Source organism: Camelina sativa, chromosome 16, assembly GCF_030686135.1.
Source record: "Camelina sativa cultivar CO46 ecotype springtype chromosome 16, ASM3068613v1".
Taxonomy (NCBI): domain Eukaryota; kingdom Viridiplantae; phylum Streptophyta; class Magnoliopsida; order Brassicales; family Brassicaceae; genus Camelina; species Camelina sativa.
In genome coordinates, this window is record NC_141895.1 from 15,439,385 (window position 1) to 15,462,027 (window position 22,643).

At 36.0% G+C, this 22,643-nt stretch overlaps 1 protein-coding gene across 1 annotated transcript; it reads left to right on the top strand.

Annotated features, from left to right (window-relative positions):
- Nucleotides 1-6,426: 6,426 nt before the first annotated feature.
- LOC104750420 (transcription factor MYB90-like) lies at nt 6,427-7,930 on the top strand. The gene is made up of 3 exons (XM_087490038.1): nt 6,427-6,662; nt 7,115-7,244; nt 7,329-7,930. Exons 1-3 carry the CDS (start codon nt 6,542-6,544, stop codon nt 7,828-7,830), a joined length of 753 nt encoding a protein of 250 aa, XP_087346164.1. The 5' UTR covers nt 6,427-6,541; the 3' UTR covers nt 7,831-7,930.
- Nucleotides 7,931-22,643: the final 14,713 nt, after the last annotated feature.

Genomic DNA, 22,643 nt, shown 5'->3' on the forward strand with positions numbered 1-22,643 from the left:
TATCACTTGTGCTAAAAGCACTCTCAGATGCTACAAATCACAGTTGCATAACAAAGACACCAAGAGCCATTTGTGATAAAACAGGGTACTTGCCATAGTTAAGTTTCCACCAAGAAAGAACATTATAGTTAGTCCCCATCATCACATCCGGATTCTCAACACCCTCTTTCAGATATGTACTCAACTCATCTTTTGTCTCTTTAACTCCAATCTCATTTAGCAACGCTTTGTACCTTTTGTCAATTGTAAAAACCGAGGAGCACTATCTGCTTCACTTGCATCTATTTTGTCTTGATACTAAGATGACTGCAAAGCCTGAGACTGAGATGGCTGAGAAGGCTGAGATTGAGATTTAGCATACCTTTCACTATAATCCTTGAACATATCAACCAAAAGATTATAAACCTTCTCATACATCTCTTTAGCTGTCAGAGTCTCTCCACAATACAACTCCGCAAAACAAATCTTCGCAAAATGCAGCTTCTTACTAGGATGAAACACAATTGCTATTTTCAACATCTTATTAACATTGTTAATGCAATCCCAATACTTCTCAAACTTCTTATACATTTCCTGAGCCTTTTTCTTCAACTCAGAATCATAAATCGAACACAACATGTCAATATTTGTTGATATATTGACTATCTCCCATAGCAGTTATGAAAATTCAGTCTAGTAGAAGCCGACACAGTTAATGTTAAGTTGTAAAAAGTTCCAGAAACTTGTCTAAACTGTCAACATATGGCCAATCATTCAAGCTAGGAGGTCCAATTCTTTTTCTTCCATTATCCATCTCTAAGAAATGATCATTGTATATCTTGTCTTATGTCTCAATCTTATCAAATTCTACCGTGTACTTAATTTCCCTCTACAACATCAAATAAGTCGAATCCCACCTAGTCTTGACATGGAAAGGCAAACTATCCCTTGTCATCCTAACAAAATCTATCTTGTGGTCAAATGTGTTTTACCTATTTGTGTTGGATATAAAATACGAGATAGCATTCCTGATTGCAATTACATTATCATCTACTTCCGCCAACCCGTCTCTCACAAGAAAATTAATGATATGACCATCACATCTCACATGCATAAACTCTACTTTCATCACTAAAGACTTATCAAACAAGAGAGAGAAATCAGTCTCAGACTTACTGAAAGCATTCATATTTGTTGTTGCATTGTCCACTGTCATAGAGAAGACATTCTCTATTTCCTACGCAGCTAAGTAGTCAAGAAGAGTAGCTGCAATTGTCTTCCCTTTGTGGTCTGTCACATAATTGAACCCTATTATAAGCTTCTTTAACCACCAGTATGGATCAATGTAATGTGCTGTTATACCCATATAACTTTCATCTTTGAATATCAATCAATATTAAGACAACATTAGAATAGATAAGTGAACTGATAAGAACGAACTTCTTCAACTAAGTAAAAGAAGGATATATGATATTACATGTGACATCACTAACCCAAATATCTGTTGTAAGTGCGACTCTTTACTTGTTAGCAATGAACTATTTCCTCAAAGTAGCTTTCCTCTGAACAAACATCTCAACAATGTCCCTCGTCGCAGTCCTTCTAGAGTGGGGTTTATATAGATTCACTTGCATGCAAATACATATAGAAGCATAAACATATTACAATGAAATCCATATATATGTAGACAAAGGAACATACAAAAGAAAACAAGCAAAAAAAAGAAGTACATTACCTTGTTGAAGAAGTGTCTCTAAGCCATACTTCAATGAAAGCCAATGGCAACTCCTCTATCACAAGCATCTCATTGGACGCTTCTCTGAAAACACTCTGAGGAACTATTGCATTTTTTTCAGATTTCCATCTTTATGAATGACTTGTTGACTCAACTTTCGATCTTGACATTCTAGCCACGCCTTGTACTCCTTACAAATTTCAAGATGATTCCACAAATTTTTAGTCCCTGACTTTGTTGGACACTTGAATTCCCTCTGGCAATAGTGACAGGTACATAGATTACAGTTATTTGGTAGCCTTGTGAAATGAGCTCATACACATGACCTTGGACTGATTATCCTCTGAGATTTCGCTTGTTCAGAACCATCTCCATCTTCATGTTTTTGTTTTCTTTTTCTCCATTGATTCGCTTTTGAAGTCTAAAACCATTCTCTTTGGTCGTCAAACTCAAATCCATCTGCAAATTGTATAAGACACAATTTAGTAAACAGATCATAAATGCTAGAACACATAATATAAAACTATGAAATCTGAGATGAGTCTCAGATGTTTATTAAACAATACAATATAATACAATCTGACATCTATATAAAAATATGAAATCTATCCAATGATTATATGAAATTGAGCCGAAGGTAAAGCCATAATCTAGAAGATGAAGTTCATTGAATATTTTATATTCATTAGCATCTATCATGATTCATGAGAACACATAGATCAACCATTTAATTAGACAAGAGAACAAACACAGAGAATTTCAAATAAAACATGAAGTTAATTCAAAACCAACACAAGTGAAGGAAAAAAACATGTTTATAAAAATAAAATAAAAAAACTTAAACATATGCATCACCTTTGATAGCCGTCGTGAAGTGAAGTCTCAGACGGAGGAGAGGAGTAGATTTTAGGGTTTTCAAGTTTGTAAAATTTGGAGAAAGTTAGGATAAATGGTTTATAAAGTCTCGAATTCGATGTTTGTTAGGCAACAGGAAGATGAACAGGTTGTAAGCGGTGAAAGCAACAAAGGAAAAAGAGGAATTGGTAATAGGATGCTGCTCGGATATCGGGTAATACCTGATCAGGTTCGGGTATCTGAAGCTTAAAGGTTCTAGACCAATTTGGGTATTCTCTTGTTTCAAATATGGGTTCGGTTTGGGTTTTTTGAATTGGTTTCGGGTTCGGGTTTGGATTTCAGATATTGTTGGTAACTAATTAGCCTTTAATATTCATTAAACTGCTCCTAAACTATTAATTTAACTGTCACCGGGGGAGCAATTAAGGGTTGTTACTGTGGGAGGTAAACATTGGTGAGACCACATCCTTCTGGTTTGATAACTAGAGTTCTTTGGGTCGTCATTACGAGAAAGTTGGGAATCAAGGCTGCATAGCAATGGGATTACCAATACAAAGTACCGTAGCTGAAGCAATGGACATGACTAGATGGAGAAGATATCAAAATGACTTTATTTGTTTGGTTCAAGAAGAGCTCCACAGAAAATAACTTGCTTGCACCCATGATAGGTCGAATGTCTCTTTGTGGTAACGCAAGAGTAATATATATCATAACCAGTTCCACACAAAAGACACATAGATCCACATCCACGCAGTGCAGCCAAAGATGGCGAAGGCTAGAGCGATTTGGTTTTCTCAAGAAACTCCAAGGTATGCATTTATCACATGGTTGATGGTGAAGAATAAACTTGCGACAGGGACCGAATGATCAAATGGACAACAACTGCACACTCAAGCTGTGCTTTTTGCTACTATCTACTAGAAACAAGGGAGCACTTGTTCTTTCTTTGTCCTTTCCCACAGCAAATATGGAAATTGCTGGTCAAAGGGCTTCTCAAGGACAAGTACACAAACAAATGGGAGCAGGTGTTGATTCTGCTACTTGGGAATGATCTCGATAAGACAAAAATGTTCCTTTTGGGTTACACTTTTCAAAACACCAGCCATTCTATTTGGAGGGAGAGATATAATAAGCGTCATGGAGAACCAAACTCATTAGTGTAGATACTGGTGAAATTGATTGATAAAAAATCCGTAACAGGTTAAGTACTATGTTGGACAAAAAGAACACCCAAATTCAGCGTGATTTGCACCAAGATTCTACATAAGTTTTTGATTTTTCAAACATAATATCGTCAAACACAATTTATACAAAGAATGTAAAACGTTTCTTTTCTTTTTTAATATAATTTAACATTAAAATTTATAAATAAATAAATTAAGAGCTGTTACGGGAAATGTCAAAAGGTTTCACTAATTTCGTCAACATTTTTTTCAACCCAATTTGCTTCTTTCAATCGCAAGATGCATATACGTTGATTCAATTAAATCCCAAATATTTTATAATTTTTTATATAATAAATCTCTTTTAGCGTCAGTGGTTACATTTGGATTTCCCTTCACAGGCATCAGACAATAAACCACTAATAATTTAACTGGTTTCAAGATTGAATTGTAGTCTTGTAAATTGTTTCTATCTTTTCAATGGACGAAGCAGTTTTAGCCAAGTTTTAGGGTTTTATTTTAACAAAACATTTTGCTTGCATTCTAAGACTCTGACTTAACACTTAATTATAGTCACTTGTAATATTTCTTCGAGACTCCTCTATTTCTGACACTCCAGAAATTGTACCCAACACTTAGTTATAGTCACTTAGAATGACGATACTCTGATTTTGTTCATGTTCGGAGTAATTCTTTTGTTGATATGACTTTGAGGTTATGCTTGCTTGTGTTGTTCAGATCATTCCTCTGATACCATGATAAAACAAATTACGAATAATTTTGATTCTCTCTCTCTCTCTCTCCCTCTCTCTCTCTCTCTCTCTCTCTCTCTCTCTCTCTCTCTCTCTCTCTCTCTCTCTCCATACACAGTTATAATCATTTTCTTGAAATGAGATTTATTGTCTACCAAGTATGAAATTATGAAGAAGAACAATTTAGAAAGAAAAAAAAAACTAGGAAGAAGATATGGGAATGATCTTTGGGATGTCCTGCAAATGCTCAAGACTCCTCTATTTACACATAGAGATACATGTATATAATTTAAAAGATAAAATCACCATAATTTTCTCTATACTTTGACCACCGTTATCTTTCACAACTTTTTCAAGTGGATTTTCAATATACTTCTTTCCATTTTGCAATTGGATCACTATGTTTCACCATCTCTCTTAATTTTGTTAAGAGATATGTTATCCTATTTTTTTAATTACTGAAATGGAGAGACTAGCTAGGTGCTACGAACCAGTAACAGTACCATAAGAAACTAACTTTGCAAATTAAGCACCACCTCTGAGACATGAAATGTGGATATCAAACGTGTACGTCATTTCCCTATGTTGGTCACGTGTATACGTATTGGCACACATACTCACATTGTCACAAGACTTCCAGTATTTGTGAAGCCAGAATTATATAAATACCATCTTCCTCGGCCATACTATATAGTTTATTATATAATTTGATTAGATACTTCTATTAACTTTATATTTGGGCCATGGAGGGCTCGTCCAGTGGGTTGAAGAAAGGTACATGGACTACTAAAGAAGATAGTCTCCTGAAGCAGTGCATTGATAGGTATAGAGAAGGCAAATGGCACCAAGTTCCTTTAAGAGCTGGTATATGTTGCATAGATGTAAAATATCTAGTCACTTATATTATTGTTTCTCTCCAATTAACTAACAGGTTGAAAATATAAACTAATTTATGCAACAATTTTTTTGTAGTCAACATTATAGGGGAACGTATATAACAAAGTGTATTTTACTCTAAAGATACACATGAGAATCTCGTTAGTTTTTTTTCAGTTAACGAGCTAAAAAAGTGGGAAACTGTGTAAGTAAAGTATCTATGTGTGTAAAGGCGTATTGTGTGGATGTTCATAGATTCGTCGTTATAAAGTCGTCAAAATAGGTATAATTAATTGTAATGATCTCGATAATTGCTTATTTAGGGCTAAACCGATGCGGAAAGGGTTGTAGATTAAGATGGTTGAACTACTTGGAGAGCCAAGTATCAAAAGAGGAAGATTTAGCTCAGACGAAGTAGATCTTCTCCTTCGCCTTTATAAGCTTCTACCAAACAGGTTTATATCTTCAGACACTAGATCCAAATTATTTATAAAATTTAATGCTCCAATACTAACTCATTTTACGAATTGTTCAAATGCATGCTTAGGTGTAAGAGGAAAATGAGAAAGAGAGGAATTATAAAGCCTCAACCTTAACTCTATAACGTGCAGCTAGAATTTGGCTTTGGCAAAGTAAGGAACAAAGATGAGTTTGTGAACAGTCTAACAGTTTATAAGATTTTCATTAAAGAAATTAACTCCAAGAGACTGTAAAATGCAAGAGAGAAAAAGAAGAGAGAAAATAGCTTATTGCTATATGTCCACCGTATTTCTCAATTTTAATTTTGTTATATTTCTTGTGCCTGATGATACTATCTTGTAATAATGTTAACCATCTACCACCAATCATTAATATTCCTATCTCCTAATATTGTTATTAACCATGTTTCGTTTTTTTATTTTATAAAAGTACGTACTGACAAACCTTTTTCTCTAGTCAAATCAGTAACCAAAACAATAACGTAGCAAAGTAAGCACGACCGGAAATACATGAAATGTGGATATCAAACATGCACGTCATTACTTTATGCCCTTCACGTGTATATATACACATATTCGCTCACATTATATTGTCGATAAGTCCTCCGAGGATTTGCGAAGCCACCATAACCCCCTCTTCCTCGACCTTTTTCTCATAAATTTTAAAATACTTTGGTTAGGTACTATCTATTTTTAAGGTCCATGGAGGGTTTGTCCAAAGGGTTGACAAAAGGTGCATGGACTGCTGAAGAAGATAGTCTCTTGAGGCAATGTATTGAGAAGTATGGAGAAGGCAAATGGCATCAAGTTCCTTTAAGAGCTGGTATATATGCATGATATTTACACACACACGCACACATACACAATATATTCTCCTTATCGTTTTATTGAACAGTTCTCCTTTAAGAGCTGGTATATATACATGAAGTTATCGTTTAATGCTAGTAAATTAAGTAAAACAAAAACAAACAAACAGTTTATTCATGAAAAGTTCTTTATGCTGTTCATATATTCATTTCGGACTTATGCTAAGATTTTTATTTACTTAAAACGAAAGATAAAAAAATGAAAACTATTTTATTTACGTCAAGTCGTTAATTGTTTTTACTGAACTGTCTTCGTGTAATTGGATTCCGTGAAAATTCATGTACCAACGTGTTAATATGTATTTGAAACAGTAAATAATTTCTATTGGTATGCATAGATTCTTGATGATAGAAGAAACCAAATCAGTCTTAGTGTGGAATAATTAATGTAAAATTATCGGCTTTGTAGGGCTAAATCGATGCAGAAAGAGTTGTAGACTAAGATGGTTGAACTATTTGAAGCCAAGTATCAAGAAAGGGAGACTTAACTCTGATGAAGTTGATCTTCTTATTCGCCTTCATAAACTTCTAGGAAACAGGTACTATTTACTCAGTACAAATTATTTGGAGGGCCATAAGATCAACACTAGAAACTTATATGTATAATGTTTAACAATGTTTAGGTGGTCCTTGATTGCTGGTCGATTGCCTGGTCGGACGGCTAATGATGTGAAAAATTACTGGAACACACATCTGAGTAAGAAATATGAATCAGGTTGTAAGACTAAAATGAAAAAGAAAAACATCATTTCCCCTCCTACAACAACACCAACGGTCCAAAAAGTCAATGTTTTTAAGCCTCGACCTCGATCCTTCACTGTTAACAAAGACTGCAACCATCTCAATGGCCTACCAGAAGTTGACATAACTCCCTCAAGCAATGGACTCATCATCAATAATGTTTCTGATGATAGTATCACTTTTGACAAAGATGATGAGAAAGATGATTTTCTGAATATTCTAATAAATGAAGATGATATGTGGTTGGAGAATTTACTGGACGATAGCCAAGAAGCAGATGCAGTAGTTCCAGAAGCCACGACAAATGAACAGGGGGCCACTTTGGCGTTTGACGTTGAGCAACTTTGGAGTCTGTTCGATGGAGAGACTGTGCAACTTGATTAGTGTTTCTCACCGTTTGTTTGCGTCTATGTGTGGGTTTCCTTTGGTATTTATTTTATATCTTTCTTCATGAACTATAATGACATTTAGCGTTTCAAACAAACCTTTCTTTCTTTCTGTGTTTTTTACTTTTTTCAAAATAAGTTAAGTTATTTACTTGAACAATAATGGAAGCAAGTAGGGCTATCAAAAATGGAGACAGCTCGCGCAGTGAACTAGTACGTACGTGTTAGAGCATCTCCGATAGAAATGAAATATCTTTAGCTAGAATAAAAATTTTAAACTAATAGAAAACTGACACGTACGTAAACAAATCTTTAGAAGTGTCTTGAATGTTTTCCTCTAGACATTTTTCTCTTCTCTCTTTTCAAGAGGGTCTCAAATTTATATTTTAAAAATTACTACAGACACTCTTAATATGACCAATGGAGGTGGTCTAAGAGTCTTGTTTTGTCCATGATTAACAAAGTATGATTTTTTCCTCGACATTCAATGTATGAGTACTATTCTTCTATTTCTAACAAAGCATTAGAGGTAATACCTCCTCTGTAAATCTTACTTTTTTAAGGAATATATTTAACCAACTAGCTAAAAATAAAACTATTTGTAGTTGCACTGAAAACTAAATAAGATTTTTTGTTTTACTTTCGTAAATGCTTTTGGCTGATTAGGAAGATGTGTCGAGTCCTACTGTTTTCAACGAAATACTACTGTATGTGACAAGGACTACGTACTCTTGTAGTAATCGTATAATTTGGGGAAAGGTGTTGACATCTTTGTAAATTACAAGTGATGTCATCTTTTCATTACTTGTAAAATTCTTTTTCTATACAAGAACGGTAGCTAGTCAAATAGTAGTAAGCTGATCCGAGATAGATAAAACGGTCAGTAAAAAAATATAGAAGCCAGTAAAGGCGTGCAAGACTAACGATTATATTTTGGATAAAACGGTCGCTTAAAATGATCTTAGTGTAGTGGTCAATGATAACTCCTTATAGTATAAGACGCTATCACACCAGGGATCGAGTCCTGCTTCCTACGAATGTAGGGATTTGGCTAATGGGTCGATTTGACGTGGGTCAATGATTGATTTTTTCTAATGTATCGTGATTTCTAAAATCTAACTCTCAACTGATAAAAGAAAATTTAGAATAAATGTACAAGGTTTCTATTAAAAAAGTTATTGGTAGTTGATATCCATTTTCTCCATGGATAAAATAAAATAAACAAAAGATGCATGTAAGTTTTCGCCATTTTTGTACATCTTTGTTCATCGCTCCTCTTTCAAGACCTCTTGTTTTATTCTAGATTTTGGACCCTCAATTTAACGAGAAAAATAGTTTTGGAGCATCAAACTTTGTCATGTATCAATTTAAGTCCCGGTCCTAGAGATTTAGTGGCCTAAAGCATATTTTAGAAATATGGCATCTATATATTGCATGTATTGAAAAGTAAGCTTGTTTTGACATAGTGTACAAGGAAACCTGATAAGCATACGATATATTATTCTATAGAAAAATTAATATTGTTTAAAACAACACAAAAAAATAGGGAAATGTCAAAAATGAATAAAAAGTACGTAAACATGAGGAGAGAGATTGACTTAAATTGGCCAAATATTAGTGCTCAAGTAACAAAGCATAGCCTCTAAAATTTTAAGTTATTGGTGGCCTAAAGCGACCGCTTCATTCACCTTATGGGAGGACCATGTATTTATTTCTATATCAATGAAGCAACTGAAATACGGCAACGTCTATCTCTTTTTGGTTGGGCTTGCCAACTTGTGCAAAGCCTAACCGTTGAAAGTGTAGTATTTAAAATAATAACAATACGATAGTTTACGATAGAAGTTGACATAATTACTTCAAGCAATGGAATCAGCATCAATAATGTTTGTGATGAGAGTATCACTTTTGACAAAGATGATGAGAAAGATGATTTTCCGAATATTCTAATAAATGAAGATGATATGTGGTTGGAGAATTTACTGGACGATAGCCAAGAAGCAGATGCAGGAGTTCCAGAAGCCACTTTGGCGTTTGACGTTGAGCAACTTTGGAGTCTGTTCGATGGAGAGACTGTGGAACTTGATTAGTGTTTCTCACCGTTTGTTTGCCTCTATGTGTGGGTTTCCTTTGGTATTTATTTTACATTTAGCATTTTAAACAAACCTTTCTTTCTTTCTGTGTTTTTTACTTTTTTCAAAATAAGTTAAGTTATTTACTTGAACAATAATGGAAGCAAGTAGGGCTATCAAAAATGGAGACAGCTCGCGCAGTGAACTAGTACGTACGTGTAAGAGCATCTCCGATAGAAATGAAATATCTTTAGCTAGATTAAAAATTTTAATCATAAATCATAAAAAATTTAAAACTAATAGAAAACTGACATGTACGTAAAACAGTGCCGGCCCTGACCTAAAGCCCGTAAAGCAAGGGCTTTAGGCGCCAGATTATTTCAGCAATTTAAGGGGCATCAATTTTCAAAAACTTGTGATGGTACAGTGGTTGGGTATGCCTTTATTCTACTTCAGTGTTAAGAGTTCAAACCTTTGTGTAGCAGTTTTTGTAACTTTTTTTCTAATGTTTGTTAATAGAAAAAAAAAAATTTTGCTTTAGGCAGCAAAATTGGTTGGGCCGGCACTGACGTAAAAAATATCTTTAGAAATGTCTTGAATGTTTTCCTCTATACATTTTTCTCTTCTCTCTTTTCAAGAGGGTCTCAAATTTATATTTAAAAAATACTATAGACACTCATAATATGACCAATATAATGGAAGTGGTCTAAGAGTCTTGTTTTGTCCATGATTAACAAAGTATGATTTTTTCTTCGACATTCAAAGTATGAGTACTATTCTTCTATTTCTAACAAAGCATTAGAGGTAATACCTCCTTTGTAAATCTTACCTTTTTAAGGAATATATTTAACCAACTAGCTAAAAATAAAAGTATTTGTAGTTGCACTGAAAACTAAATAAGATTTTTGTTTTACTTTCGTAAATGCTTTTGGCTGATTAGGAAGAAGTATCAAGTCCTACTGTTTTCAACGAAATACTATGTGACAAGGACTACGTACTCTTGTAGTAATCATATAATGTTTGGGCAAAAGTGTTGACATCTTTGTAAATTACAAGCGATGTCATCTTCTCATTACTTGTAAATTTCTTTTTCTATTCAAGAACGGTAGCTAGTCAAATAGTAGTATGCTAATCCGAGAACGGTAGTAAAGATAAAACGGTCAGTTTAAAATTTTAGAAGCCAGTAAACGCGTGCAAGACTAACGATTATACTATAGATAAAACGGTCAGTTAAAAATTATTCTTATGTATCGTGATTTCCAAAATCTAACTCTCAACTGATAAAAGAAAATTTAGAATAAATGTACACGGTTTCTATTAAAAAAATTATTGGTAGTTGATATCCATTTTCTCTATGGGTAAAAATAAAATAAACAAAAGATACATGGAAGTTTTCGCCATTTTTGTACATCTTTCTTCATCGCTCCTCTTTCAAGACCTCTTGTTTTATTCTAGAGTTTGGACCCTCAATTTAACGAGAAAAATAGTTTTGGACCATCAAACTTTGTCCTGTATCAATTTAACTCCCGGTCCTAGAGATTTAGTGGCCTAAAGCATGTTTTAGAAATATGGCATCTATATATTGCATGTATTGAAAAGTAAGCTTGTTTTGACATAGTGTACAAGGAAACCTGATAAGCATACGATATATTATTCTATAGAAAAATTAATATTGTTTAAAACAACACAAAAAAATAGGGAAATGTCAAAAATGAATAAAAAGTACGTAAACATGAGGAGAGAGATTGACTTAAATTGGCCAAATATTAGTGCTCAAGTAACAAAGCATAGCCTCTAAAATTTGAAGTTATTGGTGGCCTAAAGCGACCGCTTCATTCACCTTATGGGAGGACCATGTATTTATTTCTATATCAATGAAGCAACTGAAATACGGCAACGTCTATGTCTTTTTGGTTGGGCTTGCCAACTTGTGCAAAGCCTAACCGTTGAAAGTGTAGTATTTACAATAATAACAAAGCACGTCTCAAGGGTTGTGCTAATATGGGCCAACCGAGAAGGGGAAAAAAGAAATGATTTATGATTGATTAGTGTTTTATTTTATCGAGGGTTAAACACTTACACGTGGTTAACCAATGGATCTACCAATTCAACCATTTTATTTGTTCAATGTCGTATATGCAAAAACATAAATAAACTATTTTACCATCTCTCTTTTTTTATAAACAAACAATTTTACCTTCGATAAAAGTGGATGATATATATTAGGCAAAAGTTTACTCTTCTGTATATGTTTAGTAATCATTTCATTTCAACAATTTCCTCTTTCATAAACCCATAAATAGCATAGCCGTTACTGGACCAAACATTGGCAAATAAGTTTGGTTGATCAAATACGTACCTAATGAACCATTAGCAATTTTTAGTCGAAGACAAAAGAACAATGTTCGATAGACATTAATCTAACATTCAACTTAAAGAGCTTTAACTAACTTACCAACGGAGCCGTCTCCGAAAATATTAAGGCCATAAGTCCATTTTTTAGTGGGCCAATTATACATTAATATTTAAAATAAAAAACTTGAAAAACACAAAAAATACTAGAAAAGATTTTGAACCATTGATTTTTGCAACTAAAATCCTACCTTTTTACCAGTAGAAATAATGAAGTTTTATGGAAAAATAGTCGAATATTCACTATATTATTTCGAGGCCACAAGCATGTGCTTCACTTGCCCGTGTCAAGGGCCGACTCTGCTTACCAATCAAGTTACTATTTTTTTTGTAAACCTTTACCCTACCAATGGCATATACATAGAAGTAAGAAGAAGAAAAAAATATTGCTAGCTACAGTAAAATATGAAATATAAGAAAATGTATAATTACAGATGCCAAGTATAATATTATACCATCAATCACATGAAAGAGATGTATTACATAGTCATATATAAATAAATTATATAACATTATGTGGTCAATACCAAATACATACAAATTGGGTACACTGGTTGATTCACTCTGTTGACCAAAAAAATATTCCATTTTTTCCTTTTGTACTCTAAAAACCAAAGTAAGAAATTGTTATATTATATTATTTATAGTTTTGTAAAATTAAAAAAAAAAACATATTCTATATTCAATATCTAAATATTTTTAATATATCATTATTGTGTTCATTCTTATAAAAAAAATTTATATATTAATTTTTAAAGAAAAAATAATTGTAAAATAAAAATAATTATTAATAATTAATTAGTACTATTAAAATCCAAATAAAAGCTGGAAAATTCCTATTATAATCAATTAGTAAGGGAAGTGCTTATTTTTACATTGTTAATTAAAAATCAAGTTATTATTTTATTTACCTAAATACAAAATAACTATTATTTAATATTTTTCAACCATAAAAATTGTTTACTATAAGAAATATCAACTACTATCATTAGAAAAATAATATGCAAAAGAAAATTTATAATATGGTAATATTACTTTTTTTTTTGTCAAAAAACGATACTGTTTTATATATAAAGCAAGAGCTGCAAAGTATAGAGATCACTCTAATCCTGTAGCACCACTTACAAGCAATAACATAAAGTGGAGTATACAATGTATAAGTTTTAGGATACTTGACAGTGGGTTAACCAAAGAGAAAGGTAAGTTTCCTGATTGTTGTTGTTGTTTTTTGGATGATGGATGTTTGTTGAGATTTTACTGACCAGTCCAAGGAGTTTTCTTTGGTCTAGTAGCTGAATCTCCCTTTCGAGTTGGGTTTCAGAACGAACAGCAGTTTCATGAAGCCTAGCATTTTGTTCTCACCAAATGTTATATACGAGAGCATGGAAAACTAGTTTAGATATGGTATTAAGCTTCCCATATGTGGTAGGCTTCTTAGACCAATCTAGATACCAGTGAAGCTTGAATCAAACAAGGGAACAAAATGAGCAAACAGCTCTGACCATAGAGATTTGGATAAAGTGCATTGGAAGAATATATGATCCCTTGATTCAAAACCAGTTTGACAGAGAATACAAGATGCCAGAACAGGCATATCCATCTTCTGAGATGATCCCTTGTAGTGATTATGTCAAGAACTGTTAACCAAGTCATAAATGTCATCTTCAGAATCTGTTGCTTGAACCAAACTTGAGAGTGCCAAGTAATAGAAAGTCCAGGAGGATGTAGATGCCTCCATGTTTTCATGGTTGAGAAGGAACCTTGATTCTGGTCTAGAGTCAACTTCCAGCTAAATATTTCATCTCCAATCTATGTATTAGGTGGATTATGGGATTATGGGATTGCAGGCATGTTTGAAGTAGCTCAACTCTCGGAAGTCTACATCGGGGGATGCACTAGGCACCATTTTGAGCAGTTTCTTTGACCATGGAGAAGTAAGCAATACACGTAACCGAGGACCATAATCGCCTATAATGTCTATTAAATAGCCTAGACCTGTCCAATTTTCATGCCAAAATAAAGCAGACTGAACAGAAACGATGTTGCATTATGCAGAAAGGTTCTTGCCAGTGGTCTCAATTTTCTGAGTCGTCTCCAAATCTAGCTTCCAGTAGTTCTAAAATCTGCATCCTTGAAACTGCGACCCCTTATAAGGTATTTCTTAACCTAGGAAAATCACAATGAACTTGGCTGAGAGTAAAAAAGCCAAATCAACTTAAAACCAAAGATCTTATTCCAGTCAACCAGTCTTTTAAAACAAAATGTTGTCTGCCTCTAGAAGATTTGGGGGAGCAGACAACCTTCCAAGAAACCTTTGCGCCACGATCTGTAGATGCAAATCCATTCCACAAAAATGCACTACATAACTCCTCAAGGGATTCCAGACATTTGGTTGGTAACAAGAAAATTGAAGCCCAAAAGTTAATAGTGTTGTTTATGGCTGATTGGATAAGTTGCAAGCTTCATGGAAATGATAAGTATCTATTTCTCCAAGAGGACATACGTTCTTTAACCTTGTCAATTAGAGGCTGGTAATCTGACTCTACCAGTTTTTGCGGAGTAAGTGGTACACCTAGGTAGCGCACAGGCAAAAAACCATGCATGAGATTGTGGCGTGCAGCCAAGTGAGATATTGCTTCCAAATTGTTGCCATCAAGGTAGAGGCAAGTTTTTTGAAGATTGATTCCTAAACCTGAGAGTCTTTTAAACTGAGAGAACACCTCAAGGATTGCAACCAGAGAATTTTTAGTTCCATCGAAAAAACCTAGAATGTCATCAGTGAAGCTAAGATGTGTGATTAACGGCTCTGCGCAAGTCAGGTGAGGTTGAAACCTGTGCGAGGAGGCGGCGACATCGAATTTTTTGGATAGAATATCCAAAATAATTGTGAACATGGGAGTAGAGATGGATTCACCCTCCCTATCACCCTTCTTCTCCATTGAATCCAACAGAGTAGGATGGAGTAGTGAAGCAGGTGATCAACAAATTAATGAACATAGCGGGGAGTTCATATGCCTTCAGAATATTAGTGGGAAAGTTCCAGTCAATATTATCAGAAGTCTTTGAAATGTCGACTTGTAGACATCCTCTTGTCACTAGACCATCCTTATTGAAGTCATCAACTAACTCTGAAACTAACAAAACATTTTACAGAGAAGTCTACCATGTATGAATGCCACTTGATACTTTTGGATCGCTAACGCCATGAAAATCATCAGTCTATTTTCCAAAATCCTTGAGATGACCTTATATATAACACCCCTCAATTATTGCTTCTATCAATGAGGGACTAACAGTACATCTTAGTCGCTCCTAGGTCATGTAACACTCATGAAACGAAGTCTCGGTTTTGGGTGTGCATCAATTGATAGAAGGTTGCGATAGTCGACGCAAGGTACTCCGTTGCGGGACAACTTAAGTCAAAACACTCTTTTTGGTTATGTTTAGGGTTTGGAAGCCCTAGAGGTCGATAGAAAAGGCCTACTGTTGAAACTCCTGACTTTTTTTAGCCATTTTCCCTTCTGCAAAAGAGAGAAAACTTCCACAAAGTTCTTGGAGAAGTTATGTGCTTGTTCTTGAGAGATATGTTCCTGTGGTTGGAGATATGAGGCCCTGAACGTGTTAGGAGCAGGAGCATGTTGTGGTGCTATCTCTGGTCGTGTGTGGTCTATTTCTCTCTGTTCTGTGGGGCCATATCTTATCTAAGCGATTAGATGTGTGTTTTGTGTGATTTTGTGTGTTTGATTGCTTATGTGTCTTTTTATGAGTGTTTTTCATGGTGCTTGTGGCCTTTGGAGGGCGGAATTGGCATCATGGACTTTGTGGCAACAGTTAAAGCTGAGAGAAGTTGGAAGAGATTGTTTTTGGCGATGCTTCACACAACTACATCGATCGACGCAAGGAGTGCATCGGTCGACGTAGCTAGAGATTTTGTGGAGACGCGAGGTTGCATCAGCGATGCAAGGATTGAATCGGTCGATGCAAAAGTGTTGCATCGATCGATCCAAAGATTCAATAGACCGACGCAAAAGCATTGCATCAGTCGATGCAAGGAGTGCACTGGTTGATGCAAGGAGTGCATTGGTTGATGCAAAGGCATTGCATCGATTGCTCTAAAAAGTGCGTCGGTGGACACAAGGGCGCAATGTCGATGCATGTGTTCATAGTTGTCTAGTTTGTTGGCTTTTGTGCATTGATTGTGCTTGTCTTTTCGCTTGTGTGTATAGACTAGTTGATGGGAGGATCGTCTCACTGGGTATTTGTGATAATACTCACTCATCTCAATTGTTGTTTGTAGTGTAGGTAAAGGCAAAGTGTGTTCGTGGAATCAAGGAGATGAAGAGGAGGATGTTCTAGAGGCTCGATTGTTTGTTCTATACTGCTGTTAGGTTGCTAGAATGAAACAATGTGGTATAGAACAGTTGTTTATGTTGCTGATTCATTAGTCTGTGATTTTGATTATGTTATTGGCATTGTTGGATAATTACTATTGTTTTATTGGATTAATGTTATTGGTTTATGTTATCCGCTGATTATATTTGTTTAGAGCTAGGTTTTTAGTAAGTATGGGATCACTAGATATCATGGTACCAAAAAAATTGGGTCGGGTTGTTTCACTTTGGTATCGCAGCCCTTACGGTTCTTGGTATGGTTTGTTGTGTGCTTTGTGTTGTTGATGTTTGGATTGCATACTTGATTAAATATGTGAGTTAGTCAATTGTGTGTGGTATAGGGTCCTATAATATCATCCTCCAGCCTTCAATGAGATTCCACGGTAAGTTGTCTTTTCTTAAGTAGTGCGACTTAGTTTATTTTGCTTAGCCTTCTGTTCTTGGTGATAAAGATGGTTAGAGGTGCTGGAGTTGCTGATCGTGTCCATGGTCGTTGATGTAGTCATAGTTGGGGACAGGTTCCTAAGGCCAGTGTGAGTATAGGCTAGAGCATGGCTAGTGAGGATGTGGCAGAGTCGCAGGCACATCCGAGAGGGCTTGGGGGCTTGGCTTGTGGTGGTATCAATGAAGCTCGTGAGCTCGACATCGGTGTTGGTGTTGCCTCAGGTGCGGAGGTTGCAGCGGGTGGTTCCCCAGGTCATGATGATCGTTTGGAAGACTTGCTGGCTCACGTGTTGTGGCAGTTCCAGTAGGTTGCCACCAACGGTTGTTGTGCAGGTTCTGTTGGTGCTGCCAGAGGTTGGTGTGAAACATGTGGTTGGTTTGCAGGCAGGTGTGCACCCGGAGACCGAGGTAGTGGATGCACATTATGTTCAGATGATGGTGCAGTTCCGTCATATTGGTGCGAGATATTTTCCTGGAGATACAGTCGCTTCATTATCCCAACCTGTATCAGGTGGACCTAGCAGCACATTATTTATCGAGTGATGCGCATGTGTGATGGAGGTCGATGACGGCCCGGACAGTGCAGCAAAAGATGACTTGGTTAGAATTTTTGGTGGATTTCAACGCTAATTACTTCCCGTAGGAGGCGCTTGATCGCATGGAGGTGCAGTTCTTAGGGTTGACCTAGGGGAACCATACTGTGCGTGAGCTGGACACAGAGTTCAGTCGGCTTGTGGTGTATGCATGCCGGGTTTTGGAGCCGGAGTCGGCTTAGGTACGAAGATTCCTGTTGGCTTTTCATGATGACCTAAGGACGCGGTGTAGGGTGAGAAGCATGAGATTCATTTGAGAGCAGTTCTGAGGAGCTAGAAGAGCATAAGCTTTTCGCTAAGCTTAGCAAGTGCAGTTTCTGGCAAACGGAGATGGGTTTTCGGGGCCATGTTGTTTCTGTAGAGGGATTCTTTGTTGATCCAGAGAAGATAGAGGTTATTATGGATTGGCCTACACTTATTAATGCCACTGAGATCAGGAGTTTTCTTGGATTGGCAAGATCCTACATGAAGTTTTTGAGGGGTTTTGCGAATATGGCACAACCGATGACTAAGCTGACAGGAAAGGATGTTCCTTTTCGATTTTCAACAGAGTGTAAAGCGGCTTTCACAAACCTAAAGCAGATGTCGACTAGTACGCCAATACTTGCTTTACTTGATCATAATAAGCCGTATGTGGTGTAAATAGATGCTTCTACAGTTGGTTTTGGGTGTGTATTAGGGGAAGGTTATTGCCTATGCTTCGCGGTAATTGCAGAAGCATGAAGGCAACTATCCTACTCCTGACTTGGAGATGGCAGCTGTGGTTTTTGTTTTAAAGATTTGGAGGTCTTATCTTTATGGTGGAAAGGTAAAGGTGTCCACAGATCATAAGAGTCTGAAGTATATCTTCAATCAGCCTAGCTGAATTTAAGACGGAGGCGGTGTATGAAGTTGGTGACATATTATGATCTGAATATATCTTACCACCCCGATAAAGCTAACTTGGTGGTAGATGCTCTAAGAATGAAGGGGGAAGCTTCTGCTCAAGAGCATGTTATTGAGTCCTTGGTCACTAAGATTAGTACTTTGAAGTTGTGAGTTATCTACCAAGAGCCATTGGGTTGGAGGCAGCTGAAAGAGAAGATCTTCAGAGTAAAGTTCGGTTGGCTCAGAAGAGTGATGTGGGCTAGTGAATGCCTCTAACGATAGAGGTTCTCAATATCAGGTCTCTGCTAATGGGACTTTCCTTGTGCATGGTCAGGTTAGTGTTCCCAAGGATCAGCATCTAAGGTAGAAGATACTGAAGGAGGTTTTAAAGAATTGATTCGGCCACCTATGTCACCAAAGTGCACTTATATTTTTGGTCAAGGGTCCTGAGAGAACTCAAGATGGGTGCCGTTGCGGGAAGTGATGTTTCAGCACTGTGCGAGTGAGGACAAAACACACGGAAAAAATCATGTGGTGATTGGTAAGGACAGTAAAAAAAATCTTTAAAGCTTCCAGATGTAGCAAACCGACAGTCAGGTGGACCGACGAGCCGAGAGTGGAAGTGGGTCCCACAAAGCGAGGTGGGTATATGCGCTGGAAGTTGATATAGGGCCCATTAAGCAAGGTGGTGGTCAGGGTGTTACAAGTGGTATCAGAGCCAAACCCAGACGAGTGTAGAGTTAAGTTGGCTCACAGCATCGGGGGTGACGGTTTTGGTGCGCAACGTGGACGTTGCGATCTGTTAGTGGGATGAATTGTGATACTTTGGTTTACGGTGAGGTTTAAAAGAATTGATTTAGTCATATAAAGTGCATTTATCTTTTCGCTCAAGGGTCCTGAGAGAACTCAAGAGTTAAGGGTGCTTTAGCTGGAATAGTTTCAGAATAGGTGACCTTCCGAGAAGTGATTGTCGAAACTGTGCGAGTGAGGACAAAACACAGGAAAAACATCATATGGTGATTGGTAGGGATAGTAAAAAATTCTTTCAAGCCTTCCAGATGTAGCAAACCGACCGTCGAATATGGATGGGTCTACGGGGTGGGAGTGGGCTTGGGGCCCATTAAGCAAGGTGGATCCATGGGTTGGAATGGATATGAAGCCCACTAAGAAAGGTGGCGGTCGGGACATTACAAATATAGCGATGAGTGGAGGTGGGAGAGATAGTGCAACTTTCGTCTTTTTTGGTCGGCGTGACGACATTAGTGACTTCAGAAGGTTGTTGCCCTTTAACGTGCCAAGATGACACAAAAGCTTGCTTAGGTGGAGGCATCGATTGATCTGTTGTAGACTGAGATGAAGGATTCGTTATGTTCCCAAGGTTAATCGTGTTCTTGGAGATTTCTAGAGAAATAGGCCATCGATGGTAGAGGTGTCTAATTTCCTTACAAAAATCGCATTTTAGAGGAAGCCTTAGGTATTCAACCCAAATGCTAACCTCATTCCCATCGTCATCCTCCACCAGTGCCGATTGGGGAAGAACTTTTTTGAGCAGGATCTCCACCTTGATCCTTGTATATATGGCAAGAGGAGGAAGTTGTTGCTTTTTTGTGTGGAGAGGCTTTCCAATTCATGATTTTATTGTGATTAATCCTAGGAGTGAGTTGAGTTGAGGAGGAACATCTTTAAGTATGACCTATATCAGAGGAGTTGGGGTGGCTGTTAGAGACCAGGCGATGACAATAAACAAGAAATTACCCGCCTGCCAACATTTCACCTCAAGAACCCATTGGTGAGTAGACTTAGATGGGATATAGATGAGAACAATACCATTCAGGAGACATATGATGTTTATTCTTCCGTCCTTCCCCCAAATGGGATTCAGGTCTACAAATATTTTCCCTGCTAGAGGAGGAGTACTTTGAAAGTGAGCAGCGATGTGGTCTTTCCAAGTATCTGAAGCTTTGAGAATAACAGAAGCCAGAGCTCGGACCATAGAAGTACCATCTTCTAAGAGCAAAGTTTGAGCAACTTTATTGAGATTGTAAAGTTTAGGATTGAATTTCTTAGCCCGTTGAAGTTGAGTATCATCTATTATGGGGGGAGATTCAACGACATCCTTTTGGATTGACTTCTCCTTTGACATCTAGGAATTGAATACTGCTAGAGAAAGAGGAGGTTTTTGATTCTTCAGGAAATTCTCCACTGAAGAGCTAGTCGTTTGTTTCATAGTAAGAAGATTTGAGAAAACGGTGGAGATTCCAAATCTGGAACAGAATGACCCTTCGCGAATAAGAAGATTTGAATCAGGGAGATTAGTAGAAGGTATCATCATAGTAAAAATGAAGAGAGAAAAAATGAAATTTCTCGTCGGCGGTAAAGGGTCAACCGTCAATAGATCAAAATATCTAAGTTATTGCTAATTTTTTTGTATGATCGGTAAAAATCAAAATAACCAAATATTTGTATTGATAGGTCAAAATTAAAAATTTCATTTACTCAAAATTTTAAATAGAATAATAACTCGTAAATATAAGCTCTTCATATTCTGAATAAGTTTAGCATTGGGTAAAACTCATCATACAATAACTTTCCTACCTTTATCATATTTTTTTCTTTTCTGTAATAATCACATACACTTTTTTTTATATATAATGCAAGTGACTTAGTAAGCTGACTTAGTTAAAGTAATTATCAGGATGGAACTTGCCGTCGGGTTTACAAACCGACAAAGAAGGTTTGCTTTCAATTTTTGTTTTTATTAAAATTTCAAAGTTTGTAGATTACTCATTGGCGTCACTAAACAAATTAAAAGTCCAGTCAAAGTTGGTTTATTTGATTAAATTTAGACAATATTAACGTCACACAATCTTAAGACGCTTTATAAACCGACAATATTAATCGTACGTCACTTACTCACTTTACACGTATGCTAAATAAGAAGTTAAACGACGTAACCAGTTTTTTTATAGTAAATAAGAAGTTACACATATGCTTCCACAGATTTTTCTATTGCGTAGTTTATTTATTCGGCCACTCAAACCCGTTTTAAGACTATAGTGGTCCTAGTGGATCTTATGCTTAAACATGAAAATATTTTAAATCGTAGATAGAAAATTTTATAAATATGGATCGTTTATATATTATTTCAATAACTTTAAGGAATGTTTTTGTACTGTTAACACATTGTAAGAATATTTTATATTTTACGTGGTCTATGTGTCTTTCGATTTAATAATAAAGTTTAAGTTTATATTTAACATTGTGGATTCTAATATTAAAAACGATACCGTGATGAATCGGTTTCGATTAATGTAGTAGAATTTGGATGTATTGATAACCTTCTTCCTTTCTCTTAATTATATTATATAAATAATATATATACATGTATATGTTATGTCTATGCATTATTAAGGGGTGCTGTTACGAACCAGTACAATTAAGAGGTGCTATTACGAACCAGTACACCTCTTCAAATATGACTGTATATACATGTATTCTGTATATATATGTGTGGCTGTTGAATCATTATGGCAACGGTTGTGTTCTCATAACGTGAGAAACACTACCACACCAAATTCACAACAGAAAAGAGATTAGTGATCTTCTTCATAAAAAAACACGTGAAAGCAATAAGGAGTAAAAGAAAAGAAAATCAAACGCTGAAGACTTGGATCCATCATCAAGCATACAGAAAGCAATGGATCAAGATTAGTGTTTATTCTACTCTAAAAAAATATTCATGGTTAAATTAGATCAAATCTAGATGATCTAGGGATATATAGATTTCATAAATATAGAACTCTGAATTTATATTTGGTAGCAGTGCCATTCTAGATTTGTTTAGTTCACCATCTAACGTACGACATGAAAACCTAGTGCTTAACGCTTCGTAATCAATTCTGGAATTTTCGGTGTGCATAAGTAACTGCCATATTCTTCTAAATCGTTTCATGCATGCATGAATGTTTAATTCACTTTGAATAATATTGTGTGCATGAAGATTCTCGTAGATACATGATTACACAACAAATT

What these genes read in the sequence shown, in the direction of transcription:
- LOC104750420 (XM_087490038.1), top strand. Translation starts at nt 6,542, where the DNA reads ATGGAGGGTTTGTCCAAAGGGTTGACAAAAGGTGCATGGACTGCTGAA. An exon ending in TCAAGTTCCTTTAAGAGCTG is followed by an intron (nt 6,663 to 7,114) that starts GTATATATGCAT and finishes TCGGCTTTGTAG; the next exon opens with GGCTAAATCGATGCAGAAAG. An exon ending in CATAAACTTCTAGGAAACAG is followed by an intron (nt 7,245 to 7,328) that starts GTACTATTTACT and finishes AACAATGTTTAG; the next exon opens with GTGGTCCTTGATTGCTGGTC.